General features: G+C 39.0%; 1 protein-coding gene across 4 annotated transcripts in view; it reads left to right on the forward strand.

Moving 5' to 3' along the window:
- The window catches only part of akap12b (A kinase (PRKA) anchor protein 12b), a 70,353-nt gene that overhangs the window by 10,277 nt on the left and 36,320 nt on the right, over positions 1-23,756 (forward strand). For 2 of the 4 annotated variants that reach the window (XM_072685520.1, XM_072685530.1), the window contains exon 1: positions 4,662-4,790. The exons of the other annotated variants lie outside the window; for them this stretch is intronic. In XM_072685520.1, coding sequence (XP_072541621.1) covers positions 4,779-4,790 — 12 coding nt within the window. In that variant the 5' untranslated portion in view covers positions 4,662-4,778. Of the gene's footprint in view, positions 1-4,661; positions 4,791-23,756 lie in introns of those variants that run through there. 4 annotated transcript variants of the gene reach the window in all.

Below are 23,756 nucleotides of genomic sequence, written 5' to 3' on the forward strand. Positions count from 1 at the left end.
ACATTGCATGAACTGGCTCTAACTCTTTGTTTACTGTATCAAAATGTCTATCACTGCAAGTAAACACCATCCGAGGTGAACCAAGAGGGGAAAAGAAAGACAGGGGGAAGAGGAACAAGCATGTCAGTGTTTTGCTTCGAGAGCCAGTGGAGTGGTTTTACTGATAATGGTGTGTGTTTAGCTCTCAGCAGGGAAGTCCTGATTTGGAATCAGTAGCTGTATGAAGAGAGAAGCCAGAGCCAGATATTATGCAATGATAGGATGTGATGGAAATGTGGGCCGACATCAAGGGATCAGTGGCTTAATGAGGTTTTGGCGTGAGTGCTTCTGCTGCTCACCTCATCACCACCACCTCCACCATCACCAGTGCACAACAGAAGCCTTTATATTTATATACGTTCTATATAAAACCATCTACAAAAGACTTTCCACCAATGCAAAGAACCCTTGATCCAGGAAAAGAACCTTTTACACCCTTTCAATTGTCATGGCTGTCTATGGAACCATTGCCCTTAATAAAGAACCTATGAGGAACACTTTATTTAAAGTACAGTAATGTGCAGTACTTGATGTATTTAATTTTTTGAGTGAATGTCCAGTCACAGTTCTACAGAATAGTGGATGTTTCAGGATGTAGTGAGTTAACCTTTACAGCGTCCGTTCTTTTCAGGAGACTTGCTTTCAGTGTTTCTGCAGAAATCTTCTTCAGTCTTAGGTAAAAGTAAAGGTGCACGTATTTGTCACTGTACATCAAAATGTGTCCTCCGCATTTAACCCATCTGTGGTAGTGAATACACACACACACACACACACACACACACTAGTACACTAGGGGCAGTGAGTACACACACCCAGAGCGGTGGGCAGCCAACTCCAGCGCCCGGGGAGCAGAGAGGGTAAAGGGCCTTGCTCAAGGGCCCAACAGTGGCAGCTTGCCAAGCCCGGGAATCAAACTCACAACCCTGTTATCGATAGCCCAGCGCTCTAACCACTAAGCCACCACTGCCCCTAAAGAAACTACGCCCAACGTGGGGCGTAGTTATATACTTGCTGTTGCCACAGAACACTGACCAGGTTTCCACATTGACTTACAGATAATACTGATCTCTTGCCAGCTGTCCTGACAAGCATATTTGTCACTGTGCAGCAGCAAGGACACATCATACGCATGTGGGTAGTTGTGGACTTGTATGTGTACTGCACAGTACATACGCATAGATTTCTTAGGACGGGCACAACCAACGCACCAAATGGATGCAGGATACACAAGGCAGCCATCATGCATACACAAGGGCGTGGTCAACAGCAAGTATATATCTCTAGAATTTAAAATATTTTCTGCTTCTCATCATCCATGTTATCCAAAGCACATTCAGTGATGTTGAGGTCTGGACCTTCCCAGATATGTTCAGTCTGTTATTCTAAGAACAGCAGAAACTGGTTAAGTTTTAACCTTCAGTGTTAGAAACTCCTATTTTAACCTTACTATTTAGACTTTCCCCTTCCCCTTCATGTGGATGATCTCCTGATTATGTCTAATGTCCTGCAAAATGAAGAAATGTGAGTGCACTTTAAGAGTCTCATTTTACTGCCCAGTCCATACAGTCTGTGTATGGAACAAGGCACACTAACAAAAACAGCATGTTTAATAGTAAGGGATAAAGAGAGGATAGAGAATGGTCATGTAAAAAAGAGCTCTAACTGTTTTAGTACATAGATTGAACACAAACATGGGGACTAGAATACTTAGTTCATAGTTATCAAGGCCTGAAAGGTGGGCTGAAAAAGAGACTGTTGAGGTTTGGTGGTCTTGATAGAATAAATATGCAGAGAAGATCCAAGAAATGTGCATAAAAGCATAAAAAAGGCAAAGAAATGAGGTTACATTCTTCCAGTGTTTTTTTTTTTAATGAGGTATTTGCGTGATTTATCACATGCTCAGTACAGTAATATGTGGAAATACCAGATAATTACTGTTTGTGCAGTAATGTCAAATATTTGAATATGTTCGCTAAAAGAGAAAGCAGCCCAGTGTTCTTGGCTCGTAAATGTCCTGCTCAGATTGCAGAAATGTATGTACAGTGGGGGAAAAAGTATTTAGTCAGTCACCAATTGTGCAAGTTCTCCCACTTAAAAAAATGAGAGAGGCCTGTAATTGACATCATAGGTAGACCTCAACTATGAGAGACAAAATAAAATAAAATAAAATCAGAAATCACATTGTCTGATTTATAAAGAATTTATTTGCAAATAATGGTGGAAAATAAGTATTTGGTCAATAACAAAAGTTCATCTCAATACTTTGTTATATATCCTTTGTTGGCAATGACAGAGGTCAAACGTTTTCTGTAAGTCTTCACAAGGTTGGCAAACACCATTGCTGGTATGTTGGCCCATTCCTCCATGCAGATCTCATCTAGAGCAGTGATGTTTTGGGGCTGTCGACGGGCAACACAGACTTTCAACTCCCTCCGAAGGTTTTCTATGGGGTTGAGATCTGGAGCCTGGCTAGGCCACTCCAGGACCTTGAAATGCTTCTTACGAAGCCACTTCTTTGTTGCCCTGGCAGTGTGCTTGGGAGCATCGTCATGCTGAAAGACCCAGCCACGTTTCATATTCAATGCCCTTGCTGATGGAAGGAGGTTTGCACTTAAAATCTCACAATACATGACCCCATTAATTCTTTCATGTACACGGACCAGTCGTCCTAGTCCCTTTGCAGAGAAACAGCCCCAAAGCATGATATTGCCACCCCCATGCTTCACAGTTGGTATGGTGTTCTTTGGATGCAACTCAGCATTCACTCTCCTCCAAACACAACGAGTTGTGTTTGTACCAAACAGTTCTAATTTGGTTTCATCTGACCATAAGACATTATCCCAATACTCTTCCGGAACATCCAAATGCTCTCTAGCAAACTTCAGACGCGCCCGGATATGTACTGGCTTAAGCAGGGGAACACATCTGGCACTGCAAGATCTGAGTCCCTGGTGGCGTAGTGTGTTACTGACGGTAGCCTTTGTAACGTTGGTCCCAGCTTTCTGCAGGTCATTCACTAGGTCCCCCCGTGTGGTTCTGGGATTTTTTGCTCACCGTTCTTGTGATCATTTTGACCCCATGGGCTGAGATCTTGCGTGGAGCCCCTGATCGAGGAAGATTAGCAGTGGTCTTGTAGGTCTCCCATTTTCTGATTATTGCTCCCATAGTAGATTTCTTCACACCAAGCTGCTTGCCTATTGCAGATTCAGTCTTCTCAGCTTGGTGCAGGTCTACAATTTTGTTTCTGGTGGCCTTCGACAGCTCTTTGGTCTTCACCATAGTGGAGTTTGGAATGTGACTGTTTGAGGTTGTGGGCAGGTGTCTTTTATACTGTTAACAAGTTCAAACAGGGGCCATTAATACAGGTAATGAGTGGAGGACAGAGAAGCCTCTTAAAGAAGAAGTTACAGGTCTGTGACAGCCAGAAATCTTGCTTGTTTGTAGGTGACCAAATACTTATTTTCCACCATTATTTGCAAATAAATTCTTTAAAAATCAGACAATGTGATTTTCTGATTTTTTTTCTAATTTTGTCTCTAATAGTGGAGGTCTACCTATGATGTCAATTACAGGCCTCTCTCATTTTTTAAGTGGGAGAACTTGCACAATTGGTGACTGACTAAATACTTTTTTCCAGTCCAGACAGTTCAGTTAGCTAAGGGCAGGGTTCCCACACATCCGGGAAAATCTAGAAAACCTGGTCATTTAGACACTAGTTTTCATGATTGAGAAAAGTTGTGAGGAAACTATTAGTGAGGTCCTGAAAAAAATGGAGCTATTAAGCCCCTGTGATTTTTATTGAAGTTACTAAAGATGCACTGTCATGTGGAAAGATACATTATACCAGCATCATGACTTGTGAATATGAAAGCTGCTTAAAAAATGCTGTTGGTGAATAGGACACTGCTTAACACACCTCACACATATTGGTAAGCTTTCCTGTTATGAGCACTTTCCAAAGATGAACGCTTTCTTACTAGCTCCCATTCATCAGCTTTATTGAGTCTAGCTGCATGTCATTAGCTCTCAATATTGTTCCAAATGTACAATTGTAAATATTAAGGTACTGCAAAAAAGGCCGAGTATAAAGCACTGAATGAGGCATTTGCTATTGTTCGTGAGCTTGCAACTGATATTGAGAAGCTTTTAGTATGCTTATTGTTTGTGTGTTGCCTTGTGTGGAAGTCATGAAAAATGTCCTGGAAAAGCCCTGGAAAAGTGCTGGAACCCTGTCCATGCTAAATGCACACATCCCTAAATGGGACCTGTTAAATGAGAGAAGAGATGGTGAGCTAAAAAGATGAGAAACAGGTGAGCAGTCAGCACATATTAACACAAGACTCATCTATGCCAGACCTCATTAAAATGTATGAGGCAGTGAAAAACAAATCCCACCCACACATACCCACCCATACAAACGTGCACTGATCATAATGCTAAAAACAGCACTCCTTTTTCCATATTTAATATACTCATCTATTTTTAAATCTCTTCTCATGCTTAGTGGTCCAGCCTGTATTTAAATCAGAGAAGAGCGACAGAAAAACAATGAAGTAACTTCCTGTTTCAGGATATATCCCACAGTGTGCTGCACTATAGTACAGTAAGGGTGTCTCAGATCCACTCCTAGTTCTGTTCATGCTGAATTACGATCTATTGAACGATCGTCAGGGGCTTGATCAGGTTACAGTAGGGACCAGTTTACTGGAAGATTCAGTCCTTGTGGTTCAACCAAACCTATGACGTCACAAGTAAGTAAAATAAGCTTGACTTTGATGTTGTAGCGAGTTAATTGCTAAGTGACAACACAGTGCTGTGCTAGAAGCTAACCAAAAACTGACAGCATATCACGTTTCAACATGAAATCATATTTATATGTAATATTAATGATGACTTACATTTACATTTGGACACCATTTTGCCTTTAGCCACAACATATAGCCAATAAGTCACAGCCCATAGTGGAACCGCTTTTGGTGCTATATAGACTCATTCTCATTTTCTCATTTTCATTTAACCATGTACAAGAGATTTCCCATCATAGGGAGGAAACCATTGAAATAGGCAAGTAACAATTTAGGAATTCAAGAGGATGAGGTTGATACACTGTATTAGCTATTACTTTGCCTTTCTTATCTAGAACCAGTAGTGTTACAATACCAGAGAGTTGATGTTACAATACCAGAGAGATACACATGATGTGAACAACAGCAAGTTATGGAGATCTGTTTTTTTTAGGAATAAATTGGTGAGTTTATGGTCTCTACAAATACCAGTTTTATTAAGTTGATTTAATCTGTGAGGGATTTTGGTCAGTTTACACAAATGATCCTTAAATAAGAAAAACAGTGATGTTTAACTGTACTGTTATGGTTTCTGATAGTTACTGTGGTTCTTTCATCATTTCGTAGTTTCATCACTGTGTCCACACTCTTTATAGTCGATAAAAACAGAGAGAAAAAGGGTGATGTTCACTGGCTGTCTTTCACCGACCATCCTTCAGGGCCCCTTTGACTGGACTCTGTAATACAGCCGTTCATGCCAGCTTTCTCTCTCCCCCTCTCTGGGAGAAGAATGGGCCTGTTTGTATGGAGTCAAAAATAGAAGGGGGTGCACTCACTCTTCTTTTCTCATTCTCCATCTCGCTCACTTTTTCAGCAGAGTCAAGCCACATTAAAACTTAATAGGTACCAGAGTTACATAAAGTACTAAATGGCTACGGAAAAGTGACAGAGACACAGAAAGAGGGTAAAAAGGGTAAACGGACCTTCAGGGTTTCCTCTGTTAGAAAAGGGTCTGCACTATGGATGTGTGTTATTTTGTAATAAATTTAGGTTTATCTGGAATCAGTATCAATATGGAGTTGATGGATATGCTGAGTAAAATGCAGCATGATTGTATCTAGCCTACTTTAAAGCTGTTTTAAATTAGGTGGTATTTAACTGAAAGGCCTCTTGTCTGTGTTTCAGACACATTCAGAGAAACTAGTAAAGTTGAAAGACGCTTTAGCCTGTGGGATTCACTTGGTTTACCCTGGGGCCAAAAAAGCATTGATTTATTACTTTTAATTAAACAACTGGACTTAGAAGAACTTCTCTCTCTGTCTCTCTCTCTTGCTTTCTCACTCTCTCTCACATACACAGACACACACAAACCCAGACTTTCTGTGTCTCTGTCCCTCAGGTATACTCTGTTTCGTAGTGACCTGAATAGATCCTGAGTGTGAATGCACTCTCGTCATGGACTGTTAAAGGTGCCAAAGAATGCATTCATTGAGTTTTTTTTTTATTGTTACTTCATGTATAATTAGTCGCTGTGTAATTACGGTTATAGGGAATAAATGCTCAGATGTTGTTTAAAAATGAGCCTATTTACAACCCTGTTATTTAAAAGATGCCGCATTTAGTCTCACCCTAACTCTCTTTCCAGGGTTTCTCTTCTGATGTGTGTTTAGCTCCAGTCTGGTTCAGCTGAGGTAGTCCTTTTTTTTCCGGCTAGCTTTAGCTTTTAGTCTAGCGTAGCTTCCCCTGGTTTGTGCTCAATTGTGGACACTTGCACATTAAGAACATGCCTGGTTCACACGCGACCCATATATCAATAACTAGCAGAGTCTGAAGTGGTGATCTTAAGTACTGGTGTGAGCGGGATGCAATGCGCAGTGCGATTCATTGTAATCTGATCACTCAAATTACATTCACATTGTGTCAGAGATGCTTATGACCACATTATTGTTGTAATGTGAACGCCAGTGTGTCTCGATGCGAGACCACACAGCCCACCGCACACACAAGTTAGCCTAGCTCTCTACAATAACTAACTTACTACCTAAAAAACCCTAGCCATTGTGGTGTCAAAGCTAAAGCAGTGGGAGAGTGATGGCATTAATGTGAGAAATCCCATCACAAGCGGTTAAAGGCTCCACATTTACTGTACCAGCTGTGAACAGCTATGCTTTTCACAGCAGTGAAAAGGTCCAAGGCTTTCTATAGTAAGCTAGGTTTATGTACATATTGAGATTCTAGATATAATAAGGTAAGACTGTTGGAAAACAGCAGTGGTTTTGTGCTGACCTGTTTTCCAGCCCTGTTTTTGGTTACACTGGATTTTCTCTTTTAAAAGGAGGAACAGCAGTATTTGAGCTTCACAGTACGTCTTCTCCATTGTCCCGAAAATGTCTCACTATTCACCTATGCCAGGGAAACATAGGTACAGTTTGATATTCTAGGGCCCCTTTAGGGCTAAGTGACATTCTGCGAAGTGCGCCCCACTCTCGCTTGGTTAAGGCAAGGAAGGGGAATTCGAGAAATTTGGGCTGAAGTTCTAGGGGGCTTCAAGATGATGGGACCCAAAGCCAGACCCCCCTCACCCCACCGCCAAGCAGAGGTTAAGCAAAATTTGGACCATCAGGAGGAGCAGGGGCTATGAATTCCAGCACAAGAAGGAGAGGGAGATGAGTGGTTTTACAGTGTGCATTGGAATGGAGAAGAGGAGTTTGGGCGTGGTCCTTCTCCCAAACTTAAATTATTACATAACTGTATTTGTACTCTTTCTGGAAAATGTTGGTTTGCATACTTTATGTAAACTTTAGTAAACAACCATAAATAGTTATTATAATTAAACAGACATTTAATGGATCTTTTGGCACTTTTTCTTTCCATGTGGTGTTTTGGGTTCTAAAACCAAAAGTGAAATATGCATTTTAAACACTTTTTATAACGCTGTTTGGTCAATCTTAGCAAGATTATGCTTCTCTACTTGCTTACTTATTGTGGAGATTTTCATTGTTTCATAGTTTTGAATGTGCAGTTGAATGTGCAGTTACCAGTACATGCTGTTCTTTTTAGGAAGTATCAGGATTTATAGCCGTCTATTGAGTATTGATGTCAGAGCTGGTATCGGTATCAGTACTCTGTATTGGCAGATACTTAAAAATCTGGTATTGGAATTGGTATCGGAAAGGAAAAACTGCTATCGGTGCATCCCTACTGATATTGTTTAGTTATTGTTACTTAAATACATTTTTTCATTTTTAAAAAACTTAATATCACAGTATATCAGTATCAAGATACACCAGCATTTTCAATAAATCGCCCATACATGAATACATTGTAGTATAAAAGATTTTTGTTCTCCTGTAGGCTTGTTGTGTTTGTGATGTGAATGGACCTCACTGTACAAACACATACACACACAGCATGTTGCTTCTGAATTGTACGCCAGCTAATACACTGTCTTGTAAAGTGTGGACTGATTGATTAGGAGGCGCTCTGCTGGTTAAACAGCAGTGTAATTGACTTTAGTACTTTCTCACAGATTCTGCGCTGGAGTGATCAGCGCATGCAGAAACACAATGCCGTCATCTCCTTTGTGTTTCTTGTGCTGGTTTAATGGATGGTGCAGTTCGGCTGGTCCCAGGTGCTTTGTGTGCTGGCCGTATTGATTTGATTTGAAGAGCTGGTTGGTTTCGGCTGATGTCATGGTTCTGATTTTACTGGTCTGCACTCTGACTCTCACTCTGCCTGTCCATAATTTACACCGTAAATGCTCCATAATTCCTCACTCAATAACTGTATCATACCTAACGTAGTATTGGTGATTAGGAGTATACAGATGTATAAGCACTATATGGACAAAAGTATCGGGACTCATTCATGGTGTGTTACGAAATCAAGGGTGAATAAAAAAGTTGATGCTGCTTTTGTTGGAGTAACTATGTCTGCTCTGAAAGAAAGCCTTTTTGCTAGATTTTGGAGCATTTCTGTGAGGATTTGATTGCATTCAGTGACATTGAGAGTGTGATCCCCAACTCTCCAACTCATACAGCCTATCTGAGCAATATACAATATAAACCAAAGGTGCAACAGGTTGCAAAGGACTAAATGGATTTATAGGTAGTTTATTTTTTTGTGAAGTTTAGGGGGGTAAATAATTTTAGGGCTGTATGATGACTTACTTCGGCTGAATGTTTTTTGCATTCCTTTAAATTGTATTCTGTTACAATTCAGAAAAAAACAAAAAAAACAAAATGCAAAATGTTTCAAAATGTTTCAAACTTTCATTTTTTCTGAATATCAAATAATTAAACCCTTATCAGTGACACATTCAGAATTTATAGTCATATTCAGATTGGATTAATTCATCAGCAGGACATTTGTAGTAAATATTTAGTGATAAAACTTGTCCTGACAGCTATAAAATGACCACAGGAAGTTTAGAACCCCAGTGTTTGTGCTCCATTCACCACATCCAAACAGTCAAGGGTTTAATATCTAGCAGAACATCTTTAATGGTTACTCAAGAACTGGGTTATTGACACAGGGTTGTGGGTTAAATACCCGGGTCTGCTAAGCTGCTATTGTCGGGCCCTTAAACAAGGCATCTAACCCTCTCTGCTCCAGGGGTGCCATAGCATGGCTGACCCTGGGCTCTGACCCTGACTTTCTAAACTGAGTTATGCAAAGTGAATAATTTCATTGTACTTTACAGTACAGTACAGTAGGGGCAGGAGATCCTAATCTAATCCTTATGGGACAATTGTCCTTATTAACTCATTAAAATCTGCCCCGAGATTCCCTAGTGTCCTGCTTGTCCACATTGGGCGTGTGAGGCCACATTCAACATTCTTAGTTATCACTTTATAAAAGACATTTATTGCTGTCATTATTATTTGACACATTGTGGTTGTGGGTTTCTGTGCACACATTCAGAACTCTTGTATGACTTTTTTATTAGAGCCTATTGTTTACAAATTAGATGCTTTTGACCACAGCATTGAGAAATCAAATGTTTAGAAAAGTGATCAGCATATTAAAGATAAAGACATGACCATTTGCCCTGAAACCAGGAGTTTATAAGGAACATAAAGACAAATTGAGCGACACTGAGCTGTGGAGCAGTAGAACTGTGTTCTCTGGGAAGATCAGGCTCCATTCAACACTTTTGGGATGAGTTGGGGATGAGGTGAGGTGGGGTGGTGGTGAACATCCAGCATCCTGACTTCACTAACGCTCATATTGCTGAATTCAATCAAATCCTCACAGCAGTGCTTCAAAAATATAGTAGGACTATATATTTTTTTCTATTCTATTTTTTTAACTATTTTTTTTCTTCTAAACTATTTTTAAAACCTGTGATTTCAGAGGAAACAATGAATAAACAGGTATCCCAATACTTTTGTTCACATGGTGTAACTTCACTAAAAAAATTGCCCTAACAATAACAAGCAGTTGTAAAGGAGTGAAATGTGATACAGAATATCAATTGCTTTCTTCATGTTCTGTAGTTTTGTGTAAGAATTATGTTCATATAACAAATTTACCTGCTATACTATGTGTAAATCATATTAAATTCAAAGTGCCTTCTTTATTAGTATTGCTTCACATTGCGCAGGCTGGTGAAAGGCCTGATAATGTAAACGTTTGACCTGAAACACACTGAGGCATGTAGAATATGTGAACAAGTGTCATTATCTTACTGTGGAATTTTAAAGCAAAGTTTACTCAGACATAACTCACGTCCACAGCTCTTATTATAATATGCTGTGGAGAGCACGACCTCCTCAGTGTTTTCTATTTAAATATAAAGAACAATGTCGATGCAGCTTTGTGTTAGTGGTTGAGGCGCTCCCAGTTGTGAGGGAATGATTACTGTTATGATCATGCAGCATGGAGGCTGTGGTCAGTAGGTCTGCTTGGATTTAGGGTGGTGTGCTGTAAGGCTGTTAGCGCGGTGCAGGCTACTCCACAGGACGTCCTCTGGCAGAGCTGTGTGAGTTTAAAGCCTCCTATCCCAGGCAGGAACTGTTCCCATTCAAATCCACAGCAAAACAAACACGGGCAGATCCGCTTTCGTTCCTGGAAAAGGGGAGATGGCTACTGCAAGGTTTAGGGGGATTTCAGCAGGACTGATGTATTCTTGGCCGGGAAGATGGTGGTGTGTAACCCTTCGTGCTCTGATTGGTTGCTGTTTACGGTGGCCTTGTGTACCGTTATTACAGGACCCAATGAAAGAGGTTTTGAATCACATTGTGGAGAAGTACACACACACAGCCTTGACCTCCCCTTAAACTCAGGAACCAAAAATCAGAGTTTTGTCTTAAGAAAAGGTATAAAAGCTGTTAAGACTGTCAGGTACATTCTACACCCATATCCTTTTCTTAATTACGTTTCAGTCGTAAATCTGAAATTGAGTTAAAGAGATTTACTCAGAAGGCTTTAACCCAAAAGAGCTTACAGCTTCTCTTTCAGCTACACACTGTTCATTTACTGAGCTGATAAAGGCAGTTAGTACAACAAGCACTGTTGCACATGATGCCATTCCTTCCATATTTCACATTCCTTTATTTTTGTTATTTGGTCTGCATTAACCTCATCATAAGACCAATTCAGATTCCTCTCGCTGAGCTTCCGGCAGTCAGTACCCACATTTGAGTTTTGAGTTTTAAGTTTTAAGTTCACACTCATATTTAGTACTGATGAGGAACATATTGTCTCAGTCAGAGCAATAACAGCTTTGTTGTTCCTTGATGTATAAGTGTTGTTTCAGCTTGTTTAAATGTTCTTGACTTTAGATGTAAGTTAATGTAACAAGAATGATCATTTTTGTGTACCAAAGGGTGATGTAAAGAAAACCTGGAAGATGGCTAAGAAACGTATCTAATTAATAGTTGTACAAGTAAATGCACTCTATAAATGTTAAGACCACAACTTCATATGTAAATAAAATATAAGGAGAAACTAGAGGTGGGCAATATGGTAAAAATATTACACAGACATTTTCATGATATACAATATCACCTGACAAAAAGTATCAGAAGTTACAGATTGTTAAAAACTACCATTCAAATACTCTCCCACACTTAGTAAACAGGGTTTAATTCAAAATCTGCTGCACTTTATCCAAATCCAAGAGGCCTTCGAGCTTCAAGTATGGCTCGGCTCGACCCGCCATCCCTCAAAATCCACAGAAGACAAGCGTCCAGGCTTTTTTCTGTCCTGGCACCAAAGTGGTGGAACGAGCTTCCCCTGGGTGTCCGAACGGCTGAAGACCCACCTCTTCAGAGAGTACTTGGGCGAATAGAATAGAGTGATCATCTTACTGACTTGTGTTTAGTAGAGTCTAAACTTAGAGGTATCTTTGAATTATTAGTCTATTTAAACTAGCTGAGGTTTTTCTTGGGTAAATAGCAAAGCACTTGTGTTAGTCGCACTGGATAAGAGCCTCTGCTAAATGCCCTAAATGTCATGTAAATGTAATTAAACCTGACCAAATGACATGAACCGTGCAGTTGATCAGTGTTCTTTAAGCACGGATGACATCCTCAATATGCTCAGAAGTACTGTGAAATAAGAAACTTAATGTAAGTGTTTTGAGCACGCAAGTGTGTGTTATCTGTGAAAACATATATTAGCATCTTTTTATGTTAATATTGATTTATTAAATTGATGCAAGCTACTAAAGCTGGTTTTGCATCAAAAGATTTGATTTAGTGAGACTTTATGCAAAGCCTATGTGCAAGGTTCAGGGGGGAAAACATTAATTTTACAGTTCCCTTTTTATTGTATTTATTATATTACTTTATTATCATAGGTATTATATGGTCTTATTATTCTGCATGTAACTTTACTGTATTTATTTCATGGCTTTATTACTGTGTTTAGTATGGAAATGACACAACATTGAGTTATAATGTTGCACATCAGTGTTGCAAAAGAAAAAACCTGATTAATCAATTCCTTGTTCAGAGGTTTCTATTTTCTTTACTGAGAAAATGATGTACCTGATCAGCCAAGCCATGTTTGCTATCTGTACTTTGCTTCTTCAACTAAAAGGCTAATGTTGCTCATAAAATAATAGACGTCTATGGCCACCATCTTTTACAAATAGAAAACATTCGTTTTAGTTGGCATCAGCCTTGTAGAAGCTGTGATTTGTATCTGGCTTGGTTATCTAAGAGACAGTGTTGTTACTCTGCATGTGTGGACAGAGCGCATTTCCCAGAGAAGTGGTTTTATCTTGGGCTGTGATACGATTAGTTCGAATCGCTTTGTCTGAGTCAATCAATCAATACAGGAAACCTCTGTCCTTCTTCAGGTTGGCCAGATTAAGAGAAAACAAGATCTTTAACAAGGTATCACATCTCAGTCTGTATTGCTGTGTCTTCTTTTGCAGAAATAAAAAAACATCAACCTTTTTATTTTTACCACATTTGTTATTTCTCAACATTGAAAATGAAAGAGGGTGTATGTGAAGAATTCGACCTGTCATCTATTCTGTAATGATCAAATTATATATATTATTATATTATTACATTTCAATAGTAACTCTACACATCTAATATTTAATCCTTTAATCACAATACTTTTAATTTTAATTATATAGTTTTGTATTATTTGTTTATTACTATATTCAGCAATTACTGTTATGCTAATATATGTTAAATAATCATTGATTTGCCACCACAGGCCCATTTAAACAGCTTTTCAGCTCTGGTAATTCTAACATTGGTATTGTAAATGTAGTATCCAGGATTAAGGGTAGAAGTGGTGTTTTTATTCACTACACTTTTCATTAATGACATTAATCAGTATCTGACTTATGTTAATATGTTAATGTATTCAACAAAAGCACAGTATTGGAAACAACAGCTGTGGTTAAGGTTTGGTTTATACTCTTAAAAGGGTTCTTTAAAGGTTCTTTAGTAAAAACGGTGGAGACTTAAGCGGTTCTTTGCCTGGATAAAAGGAGGAAAATCTCAAAAAAAAAAAAAAAAGGGGGTCTACTATCATTACGAGTCGTACTTTACAGAGCCTAAGACGGTAAGGTTAGGGTGTATAGAGTCCCTATCAGTCACTATAAGCATTAGTTAATACTGTCAGTGTGTTTGGAGCTGGTTTTACAGCTGCATATAAAGGATTTTTAAAAAATGGATGACTCTTGTGTCTCCCACGCATGCGCTGTTTGTCCTCCACTGCAGTGATGGGACGTCCTGTGGGCTCAGCTGTGCACTACAAATAACCAGACACTCTTCACAGTCCCATCCACAGCCTCCCCCATCTTCCTCTCTCTTCCTCCCTCTCCCTACATCCATATTTCATAAACAGGGCTAGATGAGTGTGTGTGTGACTGGAGAGCTTCACAGTTTGGAGGCCAACATTCTTTGTCCTTCAGTGACAAATCATAACTAATACCCTTTGATAAACTGCTGTGGTCCTGAGTTCCTGGAAAAAGGGGTGTGTGCCTGTCAGTCCTACGCTGTGTGTGTATACGCACGAGGATGCAGAGAAAGCACAGCTTGCACATGTTAGCGTTCAGGGTGAGCTGTGAAGCCTCAGCATTTTTATTTATTGATTGAAAGAAGAAGACACATCAATCTGGACACCTAGCAAGATGCAACTGGCTGGAATGGTCTCTTAGGGACCATATCTATAAATACTGAAGCTGTGAAAAATGTAGAAGACGTGTAGTTTAAGGCCCTGGCAGGCCTTTTAATGATATCCCATTGTATCTGAAGACAGTGGAACCTCTTACCTCACTATCTAACCTCTTAGTAGATAGTGTACATTGTTAAAAGTCTAAGATTCTTCTCAGAGCACCTTAAGAGGTTAAGAGGTTATTTTGTTTCTGGCAGTGTTGTAGGTTTATTTTTTATTCTGTAAAAAATTATTTAGGTGTTTTTTAAATTAGGCCGCAGGTATCAAGTGATAATAATGGTAATAAGATCAGTGATAAAATGAAAGCCTACTTTAACCAATAAAATAGTTGTGATCAATGTATTGTAATATTTTATGTTACATCTTAGTAAAAGCTATGAAAGAGCTGTTTGAAGAGTTTTTGATTTAATTGTGTGCTATGAATGATCTAAATAATGTTACAGTAATGTGATTTTACACTGAGAATGAGAATGACCCAACTGTGCCACTCTTGAAGGGCTTTTGTTACAATTCAGTTTATGTTGAAAAATTGGTGGAATTTCCCTTTGCCCTGGAACTTCATCAGGTAGAAACAAAAGTAAAATTGCTTGCTATCCATGATTGAATTGTTCTGTGCTACAGTTTCTCATTAGGTTCAATGGTATTGTCACAAGCATTCTTGCCTAATAAATGCAGCAGTAGATATGAATGAACACAGTAGTGGTCAGGGCATGGAGAAGTGGCTACCGTTTTACATTTTTATTTTTTTTGCAGTTACATGATGAAAGCAGTGTAGGTCAAAAATACTGGTTACACTTTCTTTTAGACTCTTTTAACTTTTATTAACCTGGTAATTATGATGTGCAAATGTGAGAGTACTAAGTAATTATCTTGGGTACCATGATGTTTCCAAGACAGCCAATCTAAATTGAAGTTGAAATACCTAAAACATTCAAACTTTTAAGAGAGGGAAGAGGACATAGTAACATGATATAGAACCATATAATCACCTATCATAACAGGGTGGTGAGTTCAAACAAATTTCAGTCCAATGTCAATTTTTTTTAAAAGAAACACCATTTCTCAAAATGTGAGTGTCATAAAATATTTGTTATAATTAATAATTAATTATAAGTCGTTAAATGAAGAGAAATAAATTATTAAAGATTATCTTATATATACAAATATATAAATACAAATACAGTCATTTTATTACCTATTTACCATGCAAGTCTTTCATATGGAATGTTGGTAGAAACGGTGGTGAATCAGAATTCCTTTGAATACTATGTTGCTTTCAGGTAAAGACCCAGTAAAACCACCCTCATCATTACTATTTTTAGTTTTACAGTTTTACAGGCCGGATTGAGGCCAGTTTGGTTTCTCCTACATACGAGTCTTAGGGACTTCGTACCCCTTCTTCACCCCATAGAACTTGTATATTGTACTTTGTACGTTTGCAGTAATGCTGTTTTTTCTGATTTGCATTACTGTTTAAACCTGACATTTCTTTACTACTAGAGTTGGGCGGGGTTGTGGGTGGGTGGTGCTTTTTTGTAATCAAAAAATAATGAAATACAGGGTGGCAAAGTGAAAACTGTTAAACTGCTCTGGACTCATAGCCAGCTACCTAGGCTTAGATAAGTTAACTAGCAGACTAAATACCACAGCACAGACAGTGTTCTAGCTAACTGAGGCTCAACTTACACACATTTAGAGGGTAAAGCAGCATACCTGAGAGCTCAGAGTGGAGAGAATGGTCTTAGGAGTGTTTTCAGGCACATTTAGTAGACATTTAGGTTCATCCAGGTTTAGTTGATCCGTCTGTTAGTTGAACGCAGCAACTAATCTCGCAACTACGATGAGCTTGTTTTTTTCCCATCTGTTTTCAGAGCGGGACATCACCAATCATTGAGCACCCACAGTGCCCCCACCCTGTGGCTTTCTCACATGCACATGGGGGAGTGAGCTTAGTTGGCCATGAACTTGATAGACACTGAATAGAAATCTAACACATCAGAGACGCCATAATTTCGAAATACCGTCAACATCGGTAATATCTGGTTACATACGTTTTACCATTTTGAGTATTTTACTCAAAATAAGTACATGTACATGAGTTCACACTTTACACTTACTCAGTAAATACTGAGAACCTAAGAGACTATAAAAGCAAGCATTGAAAAAACACTGCCTTATTTCAAGCACTTAACCACTGCATGAGCCTATTGTGTGTGTATGTGTGTTGTAGGCGCCTTAACCGTAGCTGATCACATGCCCCCTCCACAGTAACATTGTTAGTGAATCAAATCAAATCAAGCAACATGTGAGGATGTGTCTGTGTCTGGGCTGGGCCTTTGTCTGGGACTATTCTGTATCTTTTTAGAATGGTTAATGTGATCACGAGGCAGTGGTGCTGGTGTGCCCTCTAATGTCACTGCTGTTTTATCTAATGTTATAAAGCATATCAAGAAAGAACGCAGTGTGTCTCTTCAACAACAAACCATTGTTTTAGTTGAGCATGTACAAAGTGTGCCATGGCTCTTGTAGCGTATATTAAAGTCTGAACTGCTGAAAAGTATCAGTTGTTATAATAACCCAAAATACTAAATCGAAGTCTTGTTTTTCTGTGGTGAAATTAGGCTGCGTAGGTCTGCTTTTGACAGCGTCCATTGTTCATTCATTGTTCTAAATCCGGCACGCTTAATTCCCTGACCTATATCTCCATAATTTCATTATCTCCATTAGAATTCCACTTAAAATCCCTGATTACTGTTTTAGTAGGGTGAATAGTGTGCTAAGGACACACTGTGAGGTCTAAATTGCAGACGCTGAAGGAGCCCACGGAGGGGAGATTTATTGTTTGAGGCGACGGTGGGGTCAGGGCGCTTAGAGCTGAAACTAGGACAGTCTGGCTGTCCTGCTTAAGGTCATATCATGCTGAGGGTGACCACAGTGACGGGTGTTTAGGGAGTAAGACGATCTGAGCAGTTCCTGGATGGGTGAAAGATACAGAAAACTTTAAACATACCACTGGGAGTGTGCAGGAACAGAGTTCGAACCTAGAAGGCTGTGTCTGTTTATGTAGATACAGCATGAATGACAGAGATCCAAACTAGCTGAAACTGGAATGAGGAGGACTAAACACTCTCCTGCATGAACATAACATATTTTCAAAAGTGTTGGAGACAAGTAGGAAGCTCAGATTTTTTAAAAATGTACATGATTATGATCAGTGAGCAGTTTGGTTGTACAGTAGCTAGATAGGCTATGTGACCAAAAGTATTTTAAGGCGTAACAGTTGCTGACACAGGTCAACATTTCCTTCAATCACCTTCAATAAAACAGGACATTGGAGCAGCTACACCCGAGCCTAAGGCCGCCTTGTCCAATGCCAAATATCAGCTAAAGGGGTATAAAACCCCTAGCATTGGACTGTGGAGCAGTGGAGCTGTGTTCACTGAAATGATGGAGCTTCACTTAAAATCTTTGTGATGAGCTGGAGTGGCAGAATCAATCATCCAGCACCAGTACTTGAGCTCACAGGTGATTTTGTGCTTTAATGCAATCAAATTATCCCAGTAACATCTAGTGTAAAACCTTTCCAAAAGAGTAGAGCCTGTTGCAGTATAGGAGGACAAACACCTTATTAACCCTTGATTTCAGAGGAAAAATGCTAGACAAGCAGTTGTCTACAATGTCTTGGGCACATAGTGTAACTAATATGTAGCCTGAATGGGCGATGCTAAACTGCTGTGAGCTTTAACATGAAGATGTATGTAAATGTGTTGTTTTAAATGATATCACAGAAGTAATGAAATCAACATGGGTTACGGCTTAGTGTCCATACATGGACTCTGTGACAGTTGTCCATGATATGGACATTTTTAATGTTAAAGTCATGTCGTTTGTAAATCTAAAATAATACTGTACCCCACATCATGCACAATAGTTCCATTTGTCTCAATAGCCTGTTATCAGGGAGTAGTTTAATGGTGAGGAATGGCCAAAGACACTTTTTTATGCATAGTTTAGTGACATTTTGTAGAGAGTGTTTGGACAGACCTCTGCCATGAGCTGTTATATAAAAGATGTGTAAAAGTGGTGGGGATAAAACCAAGCTTTTTTAAAAAGTGGCGAGGACATGTCCTCAGCATAAATTATGCCTATACACTCGAGCAACCAAATGTGCTTCACTACAACTGCAGCCATTTAAGGCCCAGCTAGAGCCAACATGGGGAAGGCCCCCAAGCACTTAATCCTTGGCAGCACCACAGATATTGACAATATATCAAATCAGAGTCAGGAGACATCAGCGCTGTCCCTGTGCTGTTTGTGGATGCCATGCACACTTACCATAAATTTGCAGCAACTTAATAAGCACAGGCCTTTAGCTGAGGGGTCTGTCTGCTCTGGAAGTCGCCGATTATGTCGCTCAGTGAAGAAGAAGCAGGCTGGTGGGATTTGGGGATTCTGCTTCATTTACTGCCAGCCCTTTTAGGTTGGAATAGATGGGGTTTAGTGGCTAAGCGTGTACTTCCTGGGCTGACTTAATTAGGAGTAATGTTGCCTAAATCTGGTTATGATTTCTGCAACTGTATAGTCAGGGTTTTTTTCAGTAGGCTAACTGGAAGATACCAGCAGTACTGCTTACAACTTGTATCACCCTTGTGTTTTTTACATTGATGTAGAGGAATTGTGGCCCACTCTTTTTTTGTAGAATAGTGTAAATTTGGCTATAATTGGAAGGATTTTCGAGCATGATCTGCCAGTTGTTTAATTCATTTTGTTTACTTTAAGCCATTCAGTAGTGGACTTGCCTGTGTGCTTTGGATCATTGTCTTGCTGCATAACCCAACTCCATCAATCCATCAATTATGGCAAGTCATCCAGGACCTGCAGAGGCTGTTGGTATGATGGATGGTGGAATGCAGTGTAAGCCTTATGGTAGATGTAACGGGACCCATGCCTTCCAAAAGGTTACACCTTTGACTCCTCAGTCCACAGAAAATTGTACCTAAAGTCATGGGTGTCATCTAGATGTTTTTTGGCAAATTCGAGACAAGTCTTTGTATTGTTTTTGATCAGGAGTGGATTGTGCCTTGCAACTCTCTCATGAACGCCAATTTGGCCCAGTGTAATTCTTTTCATGGTCTTCTACATTACACATAAATCTAACATCACTGTTGATGCTGGAACATTGCCCTGCCCAAAGAGGTTGACAGAGGATAATCAGGTACGTGTATACTGCAGATTAGCTAGTGTTAGCTCCTCGTGTTACCTTGCTTTTGTCAAATACAATTAAATGAATATCTTGTACTTAACTATTTTGGACCACAATTTTGGATCTGACAATCTGATTTAAATGGTCTTTCATTATTTTGGATCTCATTATCTAGGTCATGATTTTTGGAGTTGAGAAAATTGCTCCTGGAATCGACTTTATGAACATCTGTGCTTATTTTAGAGGGATATGATGAGATCAGTTGGTGGTCACCATGGCTTCAGTATTGTTTGTAGATAAATACATTTATGAAATGATTCTAATATGTTAGTCCTGTATGCCTTTACAGGCCTTGAATGTAAAAAAGTGTGCAAAATCATGGATGTAGGTCTGTGGTGTAGATTATTCTAAAATAATTTTGAGAATGAGAATTGAGAATTAATACAAAAATATTATTATATTACAAAAGTGGAAATCTCAAAAACAATCCATACAACGATCTGTACAACCGTTTAATGCTAAGTGTGTAATACTTATTAAATACTTATAAAATTGCTTATGGCAGGTGGTTCATTTGAGCAATGATAAATACTATATATGTGCACTTCCGGCCTTCAGCAGAGAACTGCCCACCTCCCTGTCTACTGCTAGACGAGCAGTGTTGTTTTCGGAAATCTAAATGGACAGATTGGGGTAATTAGGATACGTGTGGGTTGAGTTAGCTGTACAAATGAGAGCTGTATTGCTTGTGTATTTCTGTCTGAAAGCTGTCTCCTGCTTCCTGGTGTAAGAAGTGTCCAGAAGTGAATTAGAGAAAGTAATGTGTGTTTGCATGAACTGAATGAGAGCTGTTAGCAGCTGAACTGAGATGCTGTCTGTTTTAGTGATTACATTATGCACCAGAGAACTGTACTTATTTTGAGTAATTCCACTGGCAGCTAATTTTACTTGTTCTAAGCATTATTTCTAAAAAAAAAAAAAAAAGGAAGACTGCTAAGATATTTTAACTAAGTAAATCACTTAAAACTATAAACAAAAAACTAAAGAATAATCTTAGGCTTAACCTTAAACTTAATCTATCTCTGTAGTAATTCTTTGCAGTACCACACTTTAAACTACCAAGTGATCATTTGGCAAAAGTCAAATGTCATTCACTTAGCCCAGGGTAGTTGATCAGCATGTGACATGTTTGTTGCCCAATCTTCTGTTTCAAGCTTGTATACACTCACACTGTATTCATCCACACTAGGACGGTAGTCTCACTGAAAAGCAAACAAATCTTTCACTGACCTTAAAAATGTCCTTTAAACTCCTGTAGGGGTCACAGGCGTTTGTGGGCAGCTCAGAGGTTTCTACATCCCACTCAAATCCTCTTAATTTTACACAGATACAAACGGATTATACTCGATTATACACTGACGAGTGTGTATTATACTTGAGTGTGTATTTACAAGTGTGTGAGTAGGATTTAATCAATAAGCGTATGACTGACTATTTGTGAAATATGAGTTGATGTGGGCCAGCCCTGCTGAAGAAATCCTGGTTTTAGCTGTTCTGAATGACACAAGTGTTTATGAAAACCATTCATCTAGCTTTGGAGGCTTTTTTTGGTTTTAGAATATTAGGTTTATGTTTCAGGCCAGATGATATTATTGAATTTAAATTAAGACATCTGTATAGTTAGCAATATGGCCATATGAGTATAGCTGTGGATGTGCCAATATTGATTACTGGCAGCATCTCAGGTTTCAGGAGTAGTTAGAGGAGTAGGAGGAGGAGGAGGAGTATTTCAGAGTACTATTTTACATTCATTATTATTATGAAGAGTTGTACTAGTAGTCATAGTAGTAATAGTAGTAGTAGCAGCAGTAGAGGGACGTAGTTTACCTATCAAAAGTAATAGTAGTGGTAATATTCATAGTAGGACAAGGAGGAGTAGAAGTAGTAACAGTAGAAGTAGTCATAGTGAAATTAGTATGCACATATTTGTCACTGTACTATGTACATCGAAATGTGTTCTCTAAATTTTACACATCTGTGGTAATAAACACACACACACACTAGTGAACTAGGGATAGTGTTCACACACACACCCAGAGTGGTGAGCAGCCAACTCCAGCGCCCGGGGAGCAGGGAGGCTTGCTCAATGGCCCAACAGTGGCAGCTTGCAGAGCCCGGGTATCGAACCCACAACCCTGTCATCAACAGCCAATAGTAGTAATGGAAGTAGTAGTAGTACTAGTAAGAGTAGCAATAGTAGTAGTATTTTCTACTACTACTACTACTATTATAACATTATTGTGTGGATCAAAATAATCATAAAATAATAGAGATAGAAATTATGATAGAAATTTGAGTTCACATCACCCACCTATTTCCTTCCAGACACACACACACACACAAAAGTACACACAGCTACTCTGACTCTGGAACATAAACAGTGAGGAATTATAGTCCACTCCCACTGCGTCTCTACGTCTTGCTTTAAAAGCATCACCAAAGCAAACAGCCACACTCATAAACATTAGAACTCCAAACTGGTCATGGCACATAAAGCAAAAATCGACAACAATACACTGGCTCCCTCTGGACGCTGCAGTGTTTATTCTTACCTCAATCCCATTTCCCAATGCTTCCCAAGTAGTTCTGCACGCCTTTCATTTAAACTCGGCCAAGAGCGTACTATGTGTCAGTCAGGAGCATTCTGGCAAATCCTTTAGTTATATTAAGTGACCTTTTTCTTCCAGTACCTCAACCATATTGAACCCTGTAGGAACACCATTGTGGTCATTCCGTTCACTGGAGAATTCAAATGCATATAGATATAAAATACAATACAAATACAGCTCAAATGGGAATAATAAATGAACATTTATAGCATTTGAATTTCTTGAAGTCTTAAGAAGATGTTAGGCCAAAGCAGGGGTTTAATTAGGTTAAGGCTATTGGGCTAACATCCTGAATCTTTTGGGGGTATTTTTAAACTCATTGTAAATCTGCATGTGGTTGTTTTTAACCCCGACCAGTGTCACATGTTTATTATTTAAACATCAAAGAACTTAAATACTTCATAAATGCATTCTGTATCTAAATTGAATTGTCATTGACGGTTCCTCTTTCAGTAGTCTCTTCTTATCATGCGCTTAGGAAATTTTGCTGGCTAGGCAGGTCTCCCCGTGAAGAGCTTCTGCAGAAGGATAGTGAGTATAAATGCTGATGACATTTGACAGAGGCTTTATTTTATTTATAGGATTTCCAAATGTAGAGCGATGCTGTTGCTTAGTGTAGGTAGGATGACAAGTTTGAACTGGATCCACCTTGGCCTAGCTTATTCAGGTAGATCAGACTTAGGAGCACATGATAATCAGGTGAAAACACTACAGGAGTTTCTGTTTTTCTGTTGTTTTTTTTGTAGAATGTCTAAACATGCAACTAACTAAACTAAAATTTGCTAACTAAAATGCATAAAAACATACCTATATCCAAACAATTCCACATAACTATTACCCCACCTGGCTTTTGAATCAAGTGTGTTACTTAATGATTTAAAACACAATTGGGATTAAATTTTACATGAGCATTATACAATCTTTCCTAACCCCCTTACAATATAACAGAGAGGTTTGATAGGCAATGTGCATTTAATACTGATGTAGGCAAATGACTTTTGTTCTGTACAGTGCAGTAAAGGCTAAACAGTCCTAATAAGGTCAGTGTGAATGGGTGGGGTTAAAGTGATGTAGGTTTAGCAATCAGATATACCATACAGTGCAGAGGCACCTAACCACATTATTCAAAAACATCAGCATTACGACACAGTACACAGTAACAGAGATTTCACATTTGATAACACTGCAGTGATATCATGTGAGTTAGTTTGAAGAACAAAGCTTGATTCCAGGGATTTGAGGATCATAGTATTATTATACTTATGGAACACAGTGATGTAAAACCACTACAGGTCTAAGAAATGAGTGTCAGATGGAGATGAGATGACAGAATGAAAAGGCTGTCATTTTCTGTCCAAAAAGCTTCTGAGAGCGGCGAATGAATGTAAAGATGACCTCTACTATAGAAGGTCA

This window comes from Salminus brasiliensis, chromosome 1 (assembly GCF_030463535.1).
Source record: "Salminus brasiliensis chromosome 1, fSalBra1.hap2, whole genome shotgun sequence".
Classification (NCBI taxonomy): domain Eukaryota; kingdom Metazoa; phylum Chordata; class Actinopteri; order Characiformes; family Bryconidae; genus Salminus; species Salminus brasiliensis.